This window comes from Neophocaena asiaeorientalis, unplaced genomic scaffold, assembly GCF_003031525.2.
Source record: "Neophocaena asiaeorientalis asiaeorientalis breed wild unplaced genomic scaffold, Neophocaena_asiaeorientalis_V1.1 scaffold79, whole genome shotgun sequence".
Lineage (NCBI taxonomy): Eukaryota > Metazoa > Chordata > Mammalia > Artiodactyla > Phocoenidae > Neophocaena > Neophocaena asiaeorientalis.
Window position 1 is genome coordinate 6,335,191 of NW_020175402.1, and position 18,994 is coordinate 6,354,184.

Genomic DNA, 18,994 nt, shown 5'->3' on the forward strand with positions numbered 1-18,994 from the left:
CCGGCCGCCTGTCCGCCATGGAACCGGCCCCCTCCCCCGACGCCGAGCTGCGGTCCTTGCTCCTCGCCAACGCGTCGGACTCCTTCCCCAGCGCGGGCGCCAATGCGTCGGGGCCGCCGGCAGCACGGAGCGCCTCGTCCCTCGCCCTGGCTATCGCCATCACCGCGCTCTACTCGGCAGTGTGCGCCGTGGGGCTGCTGGGCAACGTGCTCGTCATGTTCGGCATCGTCCGGTGAGTGCGCTGCGGGCTGGTGCGTCGGGCTATGCCCCGGGGTGGGGTGGGGACTACGGACCTGGGACCCTGACCTCAGACCCCGCACTCCCGGGGCCTCCGCACTTCCTGAAGGGGGCGCCCGGGGCTCAGCGGAAAGACCACTTCCATCTCGAGGGGGACGCTGGCGCGCGCGTGCGCGTGCGTGTGTGTGTGTGTGTGTGTGTGTGTGCGCTCCCGCGTTTAACTAATAACATTTGATCATCTGTTGGCATCCCCTATATCTCTATCAATCTATGTGGGACAGTTTGGCGACAGTTGTGTGTCTGTCACAGTTTGTGAGTGCGTGATTTTGTTTGTGACAGTACAGATGTGTGTTTGGACCTCCAAAAACCTGGTAGGGGTGGGCAGAGATGCCGGAAGTGCCATGGGCCTCTTGGGAGACGGCAGTGTGTGGGCTGACTGCATCGTGCTGAGGGGGCACTTATCAAGTCGTACTTGGGGATCTTCTGCTGGGGTCCCAGTGTTGGTGTGTGTGCTTGTCTCACACTGTCAGTTTGTGATTCTCTCTGTAGGAGCACGTGACAGTGTGACTTGTTTCTTGTCAGAGCCCTGAAGCCCTCGGAGGAGGAGAGCATCCAGAGTGTTTGTGCACCTGTGTGGGCGTTTGTTAAGGGGTAGCCATGGTTCCTGGGTACAGTGGGCCAGCTAGTCGCTCTCTGCTTCCTTCCCCAGTGGCCCTCTAGTCCATGGCTCTGGACGTGATTCAGAGAGACCTCAGATCCTCCTCACAAATGCTCCCTCTCACCTTCTCCTCCTCTCCTCTAACAGTCTTTTGTTTTCTGGAAAAGACAAAAGTGATTTGTTTGGGCTGGAGTGGAGTTTGTACTTTCATCTGAGGAAGTGAAGTTCGCTTCTTGGTATCTATGTTCAGTGCGGGGACCTTCTCAGAGAGTCTAAAACATCACTGGCTTGTCCAAAAGGAGCCTTCCTGACCCAGCTCTGTCAGTGCAGACACTGGCAAAAAGAATTGAAAGGAAACTCCTATCCTTATAACAACAAAGATGCCCGGGTATTTACTGTTAGTTGGAAATGGGTCATCCACGGTGGTTGACCAAGAGTACAACCCTGAACGTCTCTGGGCTCTGGTGTCACCAAGCCGGGCAGAAGGCACAGGGCAGATTGTGGATTCTGAGGTGGGAGATGTGAACTGTGGTCTTGGTGCAGTCACTGATGCCTATCACATTGGGGGCCCATTCCCCCTGCCCCACCATCTGCCCCATCTGCCTCAGTTTCCCTGTCTGAGGGATAGAGACCCAATCTCCTCAGTTGGGAGTATGAATTCCAGAGTAAGGGGTCTCTGCCGGGCAGGGTGCAGTATACAGGAGAGTTGCGTTGGTGTGTGGGTGTTGAGGCAGCTTTGGCGTCGATGACTCCAGGGGAAGCTTTGCTCCCCCAGGAAGAGTGGAGGGCACAAGAACGTCCTGTGCTTTCAGTGACTCATCACCAGCCACAGTGGGAAAATTCCCCCAAGCACAGGCAGGATTGATCTTTGCTTCGCATTTTTGTCGGTGATGCTCCCCACTTTACCCTCGGAAGTAGTGTGGCCTGTAGACTTGGGTCAACCTGAGTGTTAATCCCAGCCACGAACTGGCTCTGTGACTTGGGTAAAACACTTAGTCTCTTTGAGCCTCAGTTTCTTCATCTATAGAATGGGGGAATAATAGAAGCTTCCTCGACAGGGTTTTTGTGAGGTGTCACTGAGCGAGCATATATAATGCAGCTGGCGTCGTGCCTGGACCCAATAAGTGGAAGCTGTGTGTATGATGCGGATGAGTAACTTTCCAGATTCTTCAGAATCCAGTGCCTACGACAGAGGAGAGTGAGGGGGCGCTTGTCCTAAGGTGGGCCTGGGAGTAGCTCTGATTCAGGGAGTCCCAGGTTCCTGGCACTTGCGCTCTCTAGGGGGGCTCTACGTGCTCTGATCTGGGGAAAGCTGAGTGTCAGTGTGTTCGGTTCCATCTCCGGTCTCTCACCTGGGGCCTCTGGCTGGTGGGCTGATGAGCACAGCTCCCGCACTACCACTGAGCCGGGGGAGGGCCTCTCACTTCTGAGGGTCCACTCAGGGCAGGCCCTGGGCTCTGCCTGCTAGGGTACTCCAGCCAAGCTTCCCCAAATCACATTGTCAAATGCATCTTGGAAGCAGCATAGCTGGCCCCTCAGGTCCCTGTGTTGCTAAGATATTTCCTGGGCCAGCCATCTATGTGATCACTGTATCTCTGGGCCCGACTGATTTAATCCTCACCTACAACCCTGTGGGATAGGTATTAGCATCCCCTTCACTGTCACCTCCATTCTACAGGTAAGGAGTCTGCAGTTCAGAGGGAGGCACGGTGGCCTGTCCCCCTTAGGTCCCACAGCTGGCTCCAGACCCAGAGTAGAACCCTGGTCTTGTCCAGAACTTTTTCCAGAGCTGCCTGGGATAGGGGACAAAGAATTGCATGGAAGGCGGGGGCAGGATCCTGTCCCTCCTCTTGTCCTAGGATTCTCAGAGAATGATGGAGACAAAAGGACGATGAGCCTACACATTACTCAGCACACGTATTTTAGGCCACCGTCCTTGGGGAGGGGAATGACGGGCCCCTGCACTTAGTCCTTCCCCACTGAAAGGGAGGCTAGGGACAGGGCAGCTGCCTGGGGCTTGGCTTCTGCTGGCAAAGTCCCAAGAGCAGTGCAGGGAGGGGAGCCAGGATGGAGAAAAGCCTCTGGTGTATCTGTGGTTCCCTGACACCCCATGCAGAGCCCAGCCCCACCAATAAGTGACTCAGTTGACTGGTTGAATGAATGAGTGATTGAATGAATGTCAGTCCTGAGCTGCCTGTCAGTCCTGAGCTGAACCTATCTGGGAGCAGGGGAAGGTTTGCAAAGGAAGATCCAGAGGACCACTGAGGCAGAAAAGCAGGGAGGTGTAGTGGCAGAACTGGGGCTCTGAAGTCAGATGCATCAATGGGCAAATCCTGATTCAAAGCCACTTACTTGCTGTGTATTTGGACTAGTGACTTCACCTTTCGGAAGTTCACTTCTTCACCCGTAAAGTGGAAGTAACAGCAATGCATCTGGGGTTGTGGCGAGGATTAAATAACACGTTGTGTCTGAGCCTTTTAAGTCCTTTGAGAACAGGGAGGGTCTCTATGTGAAGGAATGAAAAGAATTAACTCATTCAAGAAAAATCCTATGGATGCGCTGTGCTAGATGCTGAGATATGATGGTGGGGAAGAAAATCCCCCGTCCCTGCCCTCATGGAGCTCAGGTCTGGGAGAAATAGACATTCATCGGCCGGCCAGCCAACGGATTTAAGTTTGTAGCCGTGGTGAGGGACGTGGAAGAGTATGAGGGAGCTGTGGGAAGCCCCCGAAGCGGGGAGGGTCTCGCCCGGTCTGGAAGTTCAGGGAAGGCCTCTGAGGAGCTGAAGGATGAGGAGGGGGTAACTAAGTAAAAAGGTGAGGGAAGAGCCTGTGACGGGAAGCCTGACATGGATGAGGGGCTGAAAAAACAGAGCACGGGTATCTCAGAATCCCAGAGCACAAAGCACTCTCCGTTCCCTCCTCCCCCCGCGACTCTGACCCTCTCCTTGATCCACAGACCCGCCTGAGAAGCCCACTCATCCTTCTGGATACATGAGAGGGGCCTCTGGGAATTGCGCTCTGAGCAAACAGCCTGTGGTTCCTGAGGGTTCCGTGAAGTGTGAGCAGGAGTTTTGGGGATGTGTGGTCCCCAGGCAGACACTCCCTACTCCTGCAGGGTGAGTTCAGCCAGGGTGCTGACTTGGTGGGTCTTTAGAGCAGACACCCAACAACCCCTCCTTCTGGGTGCAGTCGTACCCTGAGCAGGGCTGGCATCTCAGAGTCCCCATTGGCGGCCCTCTAGGCAGGGTGGAGTGTGAAGGGCTTAAGGACCCCCGCATCTCTGATGGGTGACCCCATCTTCCCTCTACGTGGCTCAGGGCTTCCCAGTTTGCCTGTCCTGAATCCAGTAGGAGATTGGAGTCAATGCTTCTCCACCTGGTCTCTTGTCCGCCTGCCCTGACCCCGGCCTCCACCTCTCCCTGACCCTGGTTTCGGCAGGTTTGCACCTTGCTGTGTCTCTCACCACCCCCATCACCCCCGCCGGGCCTCCCTGCCTCTTACCAGCCCGGCCTGCCTCTTCATGGCTCTGTTTCAGACTATGCATTTCTCTGCCCCTTGAGCTCTTCCTGGGCTGGCGTCTCTTCTGACTCTTGTATCAAATGTCAGCTCTGCCACCTGCTAAGATCCTTAGCAGGGTGGATGGCCACTCTGCACCGCAGTTTCTCTATTTATAAAATGTGGATCGTAGCACCTGCCTCAGAGGCACCTTCATCTTAAAGATGACAAGACGATGTTGGTAGAGCATCGTGTCTTCCCTCCCATCCCAGGTGACTGCAGCACAGAGCAGGGGTCGGAGGCTGGGCCTGGCAGCCTGGTGTGGGGCGGGGCTGTGACAGGTGAGTAAGGGTTCTGGGTGTCCCCTCTGTCTACTACCGAGGTGCCAGGGGTTGCTGGGACAAGTGCTCAGGGTGAGAGCTCTGAGTTCCCGTCCTGCTCTTGGGGACGCAGCGTGAAGCCCTTGCCTTCTTGTCTCCCTCCCCTCTCTTGTCCTGATTGGGGTCTGCGGACGCAGGGCTCCTGGGCCAGGAGAGATCCCAGTGAGGTGACACAGTGCAGTGGTGAAGGTTCATGGCTGGAGGTCAGGTCATGCTGGTCTCCATCCCCGCTCGACCATGTCCCAGTGTTGTGGCTTTGGGCAAACAGCTTAACTCCCCTGAGCCCCATTTCTGCATTTGCAAAACTGGGGTGATCAGAATACGTTATTGGGAGCATTAAGTGAGATCATGAATGTGAAGGTCATAGCACAGCACCTGGCACATAGTAGGCCTTCAGTATGTGTCAAATGCCGAGATTAACAGGCACCCCTGCAGCTGCTCCAGGCAGGCAGAGCTGGTGGCTATGAGACCTGATTGTCTACACTTTCCACCTTGAGTCCTTTCCTGTTTCCTGCATCGTCTGCATGTTCACTCATTCAACAAGCCTTTGCTGATGCTGACCCGTGGCAGGCCCGTCCAGCCTCAGCTCCCACTGACCAGACTCTCAGCTTAAGCCTCAGCGTGGCCTCTGGCTTCTGATGTACCCTCAGGACCCCCTAGTTAGTTACAGCTCCAGGGACATTTGCAGCTTCCTGGAGCTGAGGGAGTCCAGGGGGGCACCTGACCCAGCCAGAGCAGGTGTCTGTGCTGAGCCGTGAAGGGGGAGCAGTAGTTGGCTCCACGGAGAGGGGGGCAGAACATTCCAGGCAGAGGGAACAGCATAAGCAGAGAAAGCTTCAGCAGATGATCGCATGGCAGAGCTGCAGAGGGCAGGGAAGTTCACCGTGGCAGAATGGAGAGAGCCAGGGGCTGGGCTGGCTGTGAGGCTGCAGAGGCCATAAGGACCAAAGCAGGGGAGGCCTTGCAGACAGGTGTCCTCCTCACCGTGGTTGTCAGCAGTGCCTGCTGTGTGTGGAGCTGCGGCCAGGCCCTGGGGCCAGTGATGCACCCACCGACCTTCCAGAATTCCTGGGGGAGGGTGCAAATATTAGAGGAACTCCATGGACCAGCCCCAGGGAATTGGAGGGAGTCATTCTGGTGAGGGAGGGTGGGGAGGGAGGGCGGAGGAGGGGCCTGGAGTCCGGCCCAGCGTGGCTGTGTTAGGGGCCAGAGGCTGTGCTGTGGCTCGAGTTGTGCTAGACAGGTTCTTGGGGCCCATGGTAAGGCAGCCATGCTGGGAAATGAAGGAGCTTTTGGTCACAGGCCATGGGGAAGAGGACTTTGGAGCAGTCTGTGCAGAATGGAGTTCAAGAGGACGAATTTGCTGTGGGTGGGCTTGGGGTGGATTGGAAGGGGTCAGCTCAGGGTGATGGATGAGAGCTGGGTGACCTGGGACAGGCCCCAGAAACCCTGGCCTTGGTTGTTCCTTTCTAAGCCGGAGCGCTGTGGGACCTGTAGAAGGCAGGAGGCTGGGCCAGATGAGCTCTGGCGAGGCGAGTGGGGAGGGCAGCAGCCCTGGATGGTGTCCCCGAGCCTCCTGGCCCTGGCCCAGGGCCTAGCTTCCCAGGTCTTGGGTTCATTCCCTGGGGAACATGTGTGACTCACAGACACACCGGGGAGAATCCAGAGGAGTCACTCCCGCGCTCCTGCCACGTGCCAGAGGCTCCTCCAAGCTGCGTGACAGGCCTGCGAGGGTATGAGAGATGAGGGCGGGAAGGCTCCGAGGGAGCCTCTCACAGCCAGAAGGAGGCACACCCAGGTCCTTCTGACTCCCAAACCCCTCCACATCCTCTCTGCCGCTGCCATCCATGGGACACATGGGGAATGGAGGCGAGAGCTGGGGCTGTCTAGTTAGAGGAGGGAGGACCAGGGCTGGGGAGGAGGGCAGACTGCTGTCTGCAAACCTCCGAGGCCTCTGTGTGGGGTGACAGCACTTGGGAGTCTGGACATCATAGCCAGACTGACCTGGGATCACATTTACTAAGAGAGTGAGCTTGGGAGATACATACATAACCTCTCTGAGCCTCAGTTTCCTCATCTGTGAAATGGGAGTAGCAATAGACCCTCATAGGGTGGTTATGAGAAGTTCATGAAGTTTATGTGAAGGACTTCAGCACAGAGCCAGGAATTTGGTAAGTATTCTCTAAATATTTTCTATTATCATGTCTGTTTAGAAGAGGAGTGAGACTTGCTTCTCACTCATTTGATCGACATTTATTGAGCCCCAGAGGAACTAGAATTATTGGGTGGATGCTACAGGGAAACTTTGTCAGCTCAATACTAGACATTTTTTTTTTTACAATAAACACAGTATCATAAATCACCACAAGTAACACTGTAGTTATTTCAGAAAATACTGAGACGATTAGGCAGCGACAAACATTACCCATAATCCTACCATAAAGAGAAAAGCTTTGTCGTTTTGGTGTGTTTCCTTCCCATCTCTTTCTGTGTCTCTCGCTCTGTGTTTGTTTGTATGTGTGTGTGTGTGTGTGTTTTAATGACATCTATATCATACTACATTGAAATAATGATCACATCATATATAATATTTTGTAAGCTGCCTTTTCATATCCCATTATGAGTGTATTCTCATGTTATCAAACATTCTTTGAAGACATGATTTCTGACAGCTGCATTGTATGGATGTCTTCTATATGGGGGGACTTACATCGTTTCTCATATCCTGCCAGTCTAAATAATATGTCTGTGAACGTTCTTGAACCCATATGTTTGTGCGCATCTCATATTATTTCTAGAAGAAAGTTTCTAACAGTCAGAGCTCTTCAGGAAGGTATGGGCTGCTGTGTAATATAGGGAGTTTCCTGTCCCTGAAGCTATGCAAGAGGGCACTGGCAAACCACTGTGTGGAGGTTTGGCGATGGAGATTTGGGTGGAGAAAAGGTAGACATACATAATTTCAGGCTCCTTTCCCCACAGCTGAGACTGGAGCAAGAATGCTTCTCAGATTCTGTGATCTCAGATTTCCCTTCTCCCCTTCCTGGCAGATGATGCCTGAACTTTAGAGGACGGGGGCTGTGCAAGGGCAAGGCATGATTTCATTAACCTCGGAGTCCTGGGACCTCGAAATCTAATTGGCTACCCAGACATCATAATATGCACAGGAAGAGGGATAATCGTGGCGTAGAGCAGAAAGCCCGGCTTAAATTAGCAGTTTATCATCTTGCAGGCTGCAGAGGCCCCAGTACCATCTGGGAGGCATCGGGTGGGGTGGGGTGTCTGCGTTGTGTTCTATTGATTTAGAGCTCCCAGTTCAGCTGCAGAAATCAGCAGCTTTGTCTCTGGCCGGGGTGGGTGTGTGCAGCAAGAATTTTTTCTTCTGTAGCTTCCCAAGTCTTTCTTGATAAGTGGAAGGAACTCAAACTTCAGAGTCCTGTGAGGTCAAAGAGTCCCATTCAATAAACATGACACAGGGAGAGGTAGAAATGGCCTCACTCCCCTCCCCTGCCGAAGTAACGTTTTCACCAGGGCGTAGAATGTTGAATCACGGGTGATTATTCTCTTCATTGCACATTTATTTTGTGCCAGGCACTCTGCTTAGAGATGTATACATGTTATCCTATTTAACCCTCACAGACCTCTATTAGGTGAGTGCAGTTGCCCTTATTTTCTAGATGAGGAAACTCGAGGCTCAGAGAATGTTTGATATAACATGCTCAAAGTCCTGGAGTCGGATTGAAGTCAGGTTATTCTGATCGCAGAGCCTGCACTTTTTTTTTTTAATTGAAGTATAGTCGATTTAAAATGTTGTGTTAATTTCTGCTGTCCAGCAAAGTGATTCAGTTATACATATATATACATTCTTTTTAATATCCTTTTCCATTATGGTTTATCTCAGGATATTGAATGTAGTTCCCCGGTACTATACAGTAGGACCTTGTTGTTTATCCATTCTATATATAATAGTTTGCATCTGCTAATCCCAAACTCCCAATCCATCCCTCCCCCACCCCCCTCCTCCTTGGCAACCACAAGTCTGTTCTTTATGTCTGTGAGTCTGTTCTTTTTTTTTTGGCGAGGGGGTGGTATAGTTGTTTTACAATGTTGTGTTAGTTTCTACTGTACAGCAAAGTGGAGTTCCCTGTGCTATACAGCAGATTCTTATTAGTTCTCTATTTTATACACATCAGTGTATACATGTCAATCCCAATCTCCCAATTCATCCCACCCCCCACCCCCACCCCCACTTTCCTCCCTTGGTATCCATATGTTTGTTCTTTATATCTGTGTCTCTATTTCTGCCTTGTAAACTGGTTCGTCTGTACCATTTTTCTAGATTCCACATGTATGCATTAATATACGATATTTGTTTTTCTCTTTCTGACTTACTTCACTCTGTATGACAGTTTCTAGATGCATCCATGTCTCAACAAATGACCCAATTTTGTTCCTTTCTGTGGCTGAGTAATAATCCATTGTATATATGTACCACATCTTTAATTGAAGAGACTCTTTTCTCCATTGTATATACTTGCCTCCTTTGTCATAGATTGGTTGACCATAGGTGCATGATCCATTCATCTGTCGATGGACGTTTAGGTTGTTTCTGGGCTTTCTATCCTGTTCCATTGATCTATATTTCTGTTTTTGTGCCAGTACCATATTGTCTTGATTACTGTAGCTTTGTAGTATAGTCTGAAGTCAGGGAGTCTGATTCCTCCAGCTCCGTTTTTTTTTCTCAAGATTGCTTTGGCTCTTTGGGGTCTTTTGTGTCTCCATACAAATTTTAAGATTTTTTGTTCTAGTTTTGTAAAACATGCCATGGTAATTTGATAGGGAGTGTATTAAATCTGTAGATTGCTTTGGGTAGTATAGTCATTTTCACAATATTGATTCTTCCAATCCATGAACATGGTATATCTCTCCATCTGTTTGTGTCATCTTTGATTTCTTTTATCAGTGTCTTTTTTTTTTTTTTCTGCGGTACACGGGCCTCTCACTGTTGTGGCCTCTCCCATGTGGAGCACAGGCTCCGGACGCGCAGGCTCAGTGGCCATGGCTCACGGGCCCAGCTGCTCTGCAGCATGTGGGATCTTCCCGGACCGGGGCACGAACCCATGTCCCCTGCATCGGCAGGCGGACTCTCAACCACTGCACCACCAGGGAAGCCCTTAACACTGTCTTATAGTTTTCTGAGTACAGGTCTTTTACCTCCTTATGTAGGTTTATTCCTAGATATTTTATTCTTTTTGTTGCAGTGGTGAATGGGATTGTTTCTTTAATTTCTCTTTCTGATCTTTCATTGTTAGTGTATAGGAATACAAGAGATTTCTGTGCATTAATTTTATATCCTGCAACTTTACCAAATTCATTGATTAGCTCCAGTAGTTTTCTGGTGGCATCTTCAGGATTTTCTATGTATAGTATCATGTGAGTCTGTTTCATAGATGGGTTCATTTGTCATATTTTATTTTTGGTTTTTTTTTTGCGGTATGTGGGCCTCTCACTGTTGTGGCCTCTCCCGTTGCGGAGCACAGGATCCGGACACGGAGGCTCAGCGGCCATGGCTCATGGGCCCAGCCACTCCGTGGCATGTGGGATCTTCCAGGACCGGGGCATGAACCCGTGTCCCCTGCATCTGCAGGCGGACTCTCAACCACTGCGCCACCAGGGAAGCCCTGTGTCATATTTTAGATTCTACATATAAGTGATATCGTATAGTATTTGTCTTTCTCTCTCTGATTTACTTCACTTAGTATGATAATCTCTAGTTGCACCCATGTTTCTGCAAGTGGCATTATTTCATTCTTTTTTATGGCTGAGTAGTATTCCATTGTATTTATGTACCATGTCTTCTTTATCCATTCATCTGTCGATGGATGTTTAGGTTGTTTCTATGTCTTGTAAATAGTAGAGCTCGCACTTTTAACCATTGCCCTGACCTCTGCCATCTTGTATATCAAGTTTAGTCCCTCTGATTTACAAATGAGTAAACTGAGGCCTGGAGAAATTCTGTGCCTTTTGAGTCAGTGGCCAAGGCAGGACTGGAACTTGCCTTTCCTAACCCCTTGCCTTCTCTTGCATCTGTTTCCATGCTTGGGATTACCTGGGCTAAGGGAGAGCCAAAGGGTGGCTGGGAATAGGAGTAGCTGGGAGCATGAGACGTTAGTTCCTACACAAGGCAGTCCAGCTTGGGGGCCACTGACAACACCTAAGAGGCCCAACGAACCCAAGTTCCCTGGGGCAAGGCCAGCAGCTAGTGAAGCAGCCATATCCTTCAGAGATTGGATTCCAATCCAGGTCTGCTTCTTGCTGGCTTTCCACCCTTAGGCTCACCTCACAGAGCCTGTTTTCTTATCTGTGAAATAGGGATGATAGAAAAACACCTACATTGCAGGTAAACATACATTCAGCAACTCTTCCTAAGTATCAGGCAGAGTTCTAGGTGCTAGGTATGCAACAATGATCAAGACACAGTCCCTGTCCTCATGGGGCTGACATTCCAGTGGGGAAAAGATAGACGATAAAGAAATAGATGTAAGGCCTATAGGCAATGAAGTCATCTGAAACAGGCATGGTGACAGAGTGGCGGGGCTGCAGATGTAGGTGGGGAGGTTGGGGAGGAGGAGACAATTGAGCAGAGGTCAGTTGCTAGGAGGAAGTGTTTTAGCAGGGGGAACAGTGAGGGCAAAAGTTAAGGGAGATGGTGTATGGCCTTAGCACAGGGCCTGGCCCATAACAGGAAATTGTTGGTGATAATGATGCCTTTTGGCTGGTTGCCTAGGACTTGGGAACAGGGGCAAGGATTAAGCCAAGGGAAAGAAACTGCTTCTGCCGGCCAGGCCAGATGCCCCTGCAGGACAGATGGAGGCAATTTGTTTCCCTTGGTTACAAAAACTCATCTTCCTGAAGTGCTAGGAAATGCCCCACATCTAGTGATTTTCCATTCCTCCCAGTGAAGAGGGAGCAGAACCCACACGTGGTCAGAGGGCTGTCCTGCTGGGAGGGGCAGGTGGCCACAAGACGCTTCCTCCACAGGCTCAGGCCTGGTCATCCCAGGTACGAGAGAGGTCAACAGCAAAGAATGGCATATTGACTTGTCGGACTTAATACCAAAAATAGCACTGCTGACCTTTCTTGAGGGCTGACAAGGTGGGCAGCTCTGTGCCGAGCGCCTCACATAAATGATCTCATTTAATTCTCCCAATTCTTTGAGCTTGGTACCATGTTTCTCTCCATTTGACAGATGAGGCCACTGAGGCTCAGAGGTGATAATTCACCTGCTGAGGGCAGAATCAGCCTTGGGTAAATGGCAGAATCAGCTTTGAACTGAGGCGCCTTGATTCCCGGAGCCCACTCATGCAGTGTCCAAGAAGGAACGTCCGTGAGGAAGGTCAAACTCATGACACCCTCTGATCCCAAATGTGGAAGAATGACTTTGTCATACACCCAGGGATTGGGAGAGGCCATGGAGCAGGACTGATTTATCGTTATTAAAATACTGAATTATTGGGCTTCCCTGGTGGCGCAGTGGTTGAGAGTCCGCCTGCCGAGGCAGAGGACACGGGTTCGTGCCCCAGTCCGGGAAGATCCCACATGCTGCGGAGCAGCTGGGCCCGTGAGCCATGGCCGCTGAGCCTGTGCTCTGCAGCGGGAGAGGCCACAACAGTGAGAGGCCCGCGTACCGCAAAATATAAAAAAATAAATAAAATAAAATACTGAATTATTAATTAATAAAACAAAAGTGAAACTCTATTGTGTGTCAGGCAGAAGGAAGTATAAGTGATGCCCAGCATGGCCAAAGGCCTAGAGGTGGGAAGCCTGGGCTTTTCAGAACACATGACTTTAGACCGTGGTTCTGTCCACCCTGTGCTTCTGGACAAGCACCTCTTCTCTTTGGGCTATAGGTTTCTTCTGTGAACGAAATGGGAATGTATTGATACCCACTTTTCCCGGTGGGTGTGAGTCAAAGGAGAGAATGTGTGTGAAGCGGTCTGCATGGGGCCTGCCTTGCCCATTGTCCTCAAGAATTAGGCAAACTGTAGCATCCATATGAGGCCACTAAGAATGAAAAACTTGAGGGCAATTTTTTACATGAAATTATGGGATTGGAACATTTACTTGGCAACGGTAAGTACTCAAAGTAATTAAGAATTCACCAATTACAACTGTGGCAAAAATGAGCGTGCGTTTTTTCCTTTTTTTAAATACATTTATTTATTTATGTATTTATTTTTGGCTGCATTGGGTCTTTGTTGCTGTACGGGCTTTCTCTAGTTGAAGAGGGGGGGGGCTACTCTTCGCTGTGGTGTAAGGGCTTCTCATTGCGGTGGCTTCTCTTATTGCGGAGCACAGGCTCTAGGCACATGGGCTTCAGTAGGTTTGTTTTTTTTTTACCTTTTTTAAATATAAAAGTTTTATTGAGATATAATTCACATACCATACAATTCACCCATTTAAAGTATAGCAACAGAGAACCACAAATAGTCACTCCCTTACCACACCCTACCCCAGGCCTGGGTAACCACCAATCTACTTTCTGTCTCTGTAGATTTGCCAAACCTGGACATTTAATATAAATGAAATCATACAATACGTTGGGCTTCAGTAGTTGTGGCATGTGGGCTCAGTAGCTGTGGCTCGCAGGCTCTAGAGTACAGGCTCAGTAGTTGTGGCGCACGGGCTTAGTTGCTCCGTGGCATGTGGGATCTTCCTGAACCAGGGCTCGAACCTGTGTCCCCTGCACTGGCAGGCGGATTCTTAACCACTGCGCCACCAGGGAAGTCCCAAGCATCCGTTTTGGCCCTATTACCATGCTCCATACAGGAGACCGTCCATGCAAAATCTCACTTAATCTTCACGACACTTCTGTGAGGTAGGAACCATCTGCCTATTTTACAGATGAAGAAGCTGAGGCTCAGGGATATAAGACTTTTGCCCAAGGACACCAAGGTTAGTAAGTGATTGCAGGGCCTGCCCTCTCCATTGGATCACGCTGCCTCTCATCACACTGGACCCCTGAAACAACCCAGCGTGGTGGCAGTTGTCATTGTCCTTTTCCAGGTGAGGAGATGGTGCGGCTTCCTGGCACCATCCTTAGCCTAGAGCATGGCTTTCGGGTCTGTATCCGTCAAGGTCCTACCAGAAAAGAAAAAAGACCAGTAAGATATATTTTGAGGAATCGGCTGATGCGATTGTGGGGTCTGGCTAGGCAAGTCTGAAATTTGTAGGGCGGGCTGGCAGGCTGGCAACTCTCAGGCAGGAGGAATTTCTTCTTCTTCTGGGAAACCTCAGTTTTGCTCTTAAGGCAGACCCTCATTATCATGGATAATCTCCTTCAAGTCAACTGATTGCAGATGTTAATGACATCTACAACATCCCTTCACAGCAACACCTCGATTAGTGTTTGATTAAATAACTGGGTACTATAGCCCAGCCACTTTGACACATAAAATGAATTACCATCACAGGGTCCAACAGACCTGAGCTTGAGTCCTGGTCCTACAACCTATAGGCTGTGTGACCTTGGGCAAGTTTATCTGCCTCTCTGAGCCTCAGAGTCCCCTTGTCTGCCAAATGCAGTGATAGTGCTTACTACCGTCATTTGTTGTGAGGATTAAGTGCAATGATGTAAATCAAGTACTTTCATCCAGTGCCTGTCATAAAGGAAGAGGGGAGATGCACACAAACATTGATGGTCTTGAAATGGATGTTTTCTAGTTGTAGTGTAATTGCTTGTTCCTGTGTTTGACTTCCATTTTAGACTGTGGCTCCTGGAGGGCAGGAACTGTATCCCCTTCATCTTCTTTCCTGTTTCCTAGCCCGATCCCTGACTCTAAGGAGGCATCACTGAGTGTTTCTTAAATACCTAGTTGGCACTTTGTTAATGAAATTCCCTCTGTGGGGTTCTTGGGATCTATAATAAAAATCCCCCAACTACAAGAGGGAAAGCAGACATGTAGGAACCTCAGGCCTCTGTTTCCTCTAGAGAAACCCCTTACTTTTCGGCTTAGTAAGTCTTTCCTCCAGGGAGCCTTCTCTGATGCCTCCTCTGTGTTCCCACAGTGTCCTATGTGTCCCCCATCAGAGACCATACACTTTTCAAAACGCTGATCGCTCATTTCTCTCTCTCTCTCCCCGAGTCAGGGGGTGTGGGGTGGAGCGAGCATCCTTGGTTTGTAGCTGGAACCCCAGCCCAGGGTCTGGCACTCATGCAGCATGTCAGTACACGTTTGTAGGAGGGACATGTCCTATTTCCAGAGACCCATGGGCCGACATGCCACACTTAAGGAAATCTGCTTTTCCAGATTTTCCAGGGCTTCCGTTGTGTCTGGCTGCCCCACGCCCTGGTCCAGCCATTCTTATGCCGGAAGCAGAGCCTGGGTGATGGAGAAGAACTTCTCTTCCCTGCATCCCATGAGCATGTTGTGGTTCTTGAACTGAACCGAACAAGGTGTCTGCCCTGTTTATTGCTGAGCGCACCCTGGTCGGCCTCCCCGCTCATGTGCGGCTCAGGAGCTCTGTATAGCCATGTTCCAGTCCTTAATCTTCTCTTGGTGACATACTCGCTAGGCCTCGTTATAATTAAGCACTTTCCTTCCTCAGGGTTTGCCAAAACTGAGATGGCTAATTCATTTCTGGCCTCTCGCCACTCCCATGGAATGGTGGGCAGGGTTGTAGCTCCCAACGCTTGCTGCCCAGCCCTGCTTGTTTTGCCAGCCAGAAGAGCAGCCACTCTTTGTCTACAAATAGAGGGAGCCCCAGCTGGACCCAGTTTTATTTAAACTGCTTATCCCCTAGCGTGGGCAGAGCCTTTGGGATCACTGCTGTAGCTCTGCCTTGGTTTCCTCATTTGTAAAACAAAGGGGTTGAACTTGACAGACAGGGAGAAGATGGGGTAGAAGTCAGGACTCTGGGTTCTGGAGTCAACCCAGGCCTAACCTAGGCCCTGCCGCTCCCAGCTGCGGGACTTTGGGTAAGTTACTTCATCCCTCTGAGCCTCAACATTGCTCGCCTGTAAAATGGGGAGAGTAATGCTTACCTCCTGTGATGGTTGTGTAGATTCAGTGGGATAGTGAACACCCATATGGCCCTTAGCAGGGCAGCTGGCACATAGTAAATGCTCAGTAAATACTCTCATCAGCCATCTTTCCTTTCAGTGCCAACAATCTGTATTCCTGATGAAAAAAGTTGTTATGTTGGGAGAGCTGTGGAGTGGAGCAATTTTAACAGACATTGCTTTTGTGTTTTAGGCCATGGCTGGCAAGATGATTAACCCCTCTGTATCAGTTTCCTAGGGCTGTCATAACAAATTACCATAAACTAGGTGGTTTAAAACAACAGAAACCTTTTCTTTATAGTTCAGGAGGCTGAAGAAGTCAGAAATCAACAGGGCCATGCTCCCTCTGAAGGCTCTGGGGAAGAATCCTTCCTCGCCAAGCTTCTGGTGGTTGCCGGCAATCCTTGGCATCCCTTGAGCTTGCAGCTGTATCACTCCAATTTTTGCCTCTGTTTTCACATGGCCATGTCCCTCTGTGTGTGTCTCTGCATCATATTGGATTTAGGGCCCACCCTAATCTAGTATGACCACATCTTAATGAATTATATCCGCAAAGACCCTAATTCCAAATAAGGTCACATTCTGAGGTTCTAAGTAGACATGAATTTTGACGGCAACTGTTCAACCCAGTATGCTCTCCAAGGCTCACTTTCCTCCTCTGTATGAAGATGATAATAGTAGCAATTTCATAAGGTTGCTGGAGTGATTGAATGAGATAATCTATGTAAATGTCATGGTAGGACACAATAGAATACATCAGGCCTGTGTAAGCACTGAGTCAGTGTAGCTGCTGTGATAGAGATGGTGGCAAAGATGATGACAGTAACGGGAACATTTCCATCCATGGACCCACCCTACATTGGTTAATCACTGGACACCGGGACATAGAATGTAGGCCAGGGCCTTGTCAGGAATTCTGAAGCCTTGGATAGGAGCCCCTGTTTCTTTTTGGCCTCAGCCACCTTGAATCCTCACCTGAGACTTAGCTCCTGGGAGGGCAGCTTGGAGAAGTAGAAAGACCTTGGGCTCTCAGAAGTCAGGGAAACCGATACCCTGTGTACCATTGCACAATTGTCTTTCCCTCTCCAGGCCTCAGTTTCCCTATCTGTAAAGTGGGAGAGGAGGTTTGAACTCAGTGTTAGATCAGAGCCTCTTCTAGTATTGAAGTTCCAGCACAGGACTCTGTGTCCCACCCCAATGGTAGTAGGTTACCAAGGGCCAGGAAAGGAGTCAGGAGCCTGGGACCTCAGGGCAGCTCATCACAGGTCATTCTGGGCTCATTTTCCTCATCTGGACAAGAAGAGAAGCCACTATGATATGAGTGTGCCAGGCAGTGTGCTAGGGACATCGTAGGCATGAGTTCATTCCACACTCACCACACCCTCAAGAAGTAGGATGCTTATACCCACTTCACAGAGGGGTGTACTGAGGCTCAGGGAAGTTAGAACTCACCCAAGGTCATACAGTGAGAGGTAGAGCTGGGGCTTAAATCTAGGTGTGTCTGGTGCCAAAGTCCATGCTTCTCCTTGGCTGCGCTTTTACTGTGTCAGTTTCCTAGAGCTGCTGTAACACATTAGCACGAACTTAATGGCTTAAGACAACAGAAGTTTACCCTCTTACAGCTCTGGAGGCCAGAAGTCCAAATAGTGTATTCAGGGCTGCACTCCCTCTGAAGGCCCTTGGGGCAAATCCTTCCTTTCCTCTTCAGCTTCTGGTGGCGCCAGCAGTCCTTGGCTTGTGACTGCATCGCTCTTATCTCTAATCTCTGCTTCCATCTTCACATGGCCATCTCTTCTCCCTGTGTGCTGTGTGTCTCTTACAAAGACACTTGTCATTAGAGTTAGGGCCCACCCATATAATCCAGGGTGGTCTCAAGATCCTTAACTTAATTACATATATAAAGATCCTTTTTCCAAATAAGACCACGTTCACAGGTTCTGGTGGTTGGGACGTGGACTTGTCTTTTAGGGGCCACCATTCAACCCACTACAGTTATTAAAGCCTTGGTGGTGACAGTATCTGCTGGAGGTGCAGGGAGTGGGGAATTTCTGGAACAGCTTAGAAGTAGAAAAGAGAGGGGTACTTCCCTGGTGGTCCAGTGGTTAAGACTCTGTGCTTCCACTGCAGGGGGTGCCAGTTTGATCCCTGGTCAGAGAACTAAGATCCTGCTTGCCGCTTGGTGCAAATAAAAAAAAAAGTAGGAGAGGAACAAAGTTGTGAGCTAGGGAGGCCAGTCTGGGGACCATGAGTGACAGGGGGTGTGGCTTAAGCAGGTGTTCCACAAGCAGTGATGTCAGTGAGGTAATAAATACACAAAAACCACATCTGAAAAAAAAAAAGAACCCTCCCTGCCACCCCCCATGCCACATCTGGGTATGGTGAATACAGCCAGCCACGGGGCGGAAACCTGAAAACTTGTCCACAGAGGCCACACTTCCTATTGTGACATGTGTCTACATTAATGACTTTGAGGTTAAAGATCCCACAGAAAATGGATTTGGCCTTCCTTACTTGCCTGGAGAGATGGGACAAGGCCTGGCCTGAGTGCCTGTGATGTGATTTACATGCATCATCTTGGGCCTTCCCTTAACCTAGAGGGTGGTATCATCTTTTTTTTTTTTTAATAAATTTATTTATTTATTAATTTAATTTTTGGCTGCGTTGGGTTTTTGTTGTTGTACACAGGCTTTATCTAGTTGTGGCGAGCGGGGGCTGCTCTTCGTTAAGGTGTGTGGCTTCTCACTGCAGTGGCTTCTCTTGTTGCAGAGCACAGGCTCTAGGCGCGTGGGCTTCAGCAGTTGTGGCACACGGGCTTCAGTAGTTATGGCACACGGGCTCAGTAGTTGTGGAGCCCGGGATTAGTTGCTCCACCGCATGTGGGATCTTCCCGGACCAGGGCTCGAACCCGTGTCCCCTGCATTGGCAGGCGGATTCTTAACCACTGCGCCACCAGGGAAGTCCTGTGGTATCATCTTTACTCAGATAATCACACCCTTGAATGCATGAGGACCAACCGAGATGAGGGCTCCAAGGAATGACTACGCGGCTTGAGAAGGCAGCTCACCAACTGGCCAGGGCCCCTAACACATACTGAGCACTTGTACTAGCTCAGTTCTCATCATAGCTAGGTGAAGTGTGTACAGTTTTTTTTTTAAATAAATTA

At 50.0% G+C, this 18,994-nt stretch overlaps 1 protein-coding gene across 1 annotated transcript in view; it reads left to right on the plus strand.

Annotated features, from left to right (window-relative positions):
• Positions 1-6: 6 nt before the first annotated feature.
• The window catches only part of OPRD1 (opioid receptor delta 1), a 35,242-nt gene continuing 16,254 nt past the window's right edge, over positions 7-18,994 (plus strand). Inside the window, exon 1 of the mRNA XM_024766814.1 lies at positions 7-232. Within this exon, the coding sequence (XP_024622582.1) occupies positions 18-232 (215 nt within the window). The 5' untranslated portion in view covers positions 7-17. The remainder of the gene's footprint in view (positions 233-18,994) is intronic.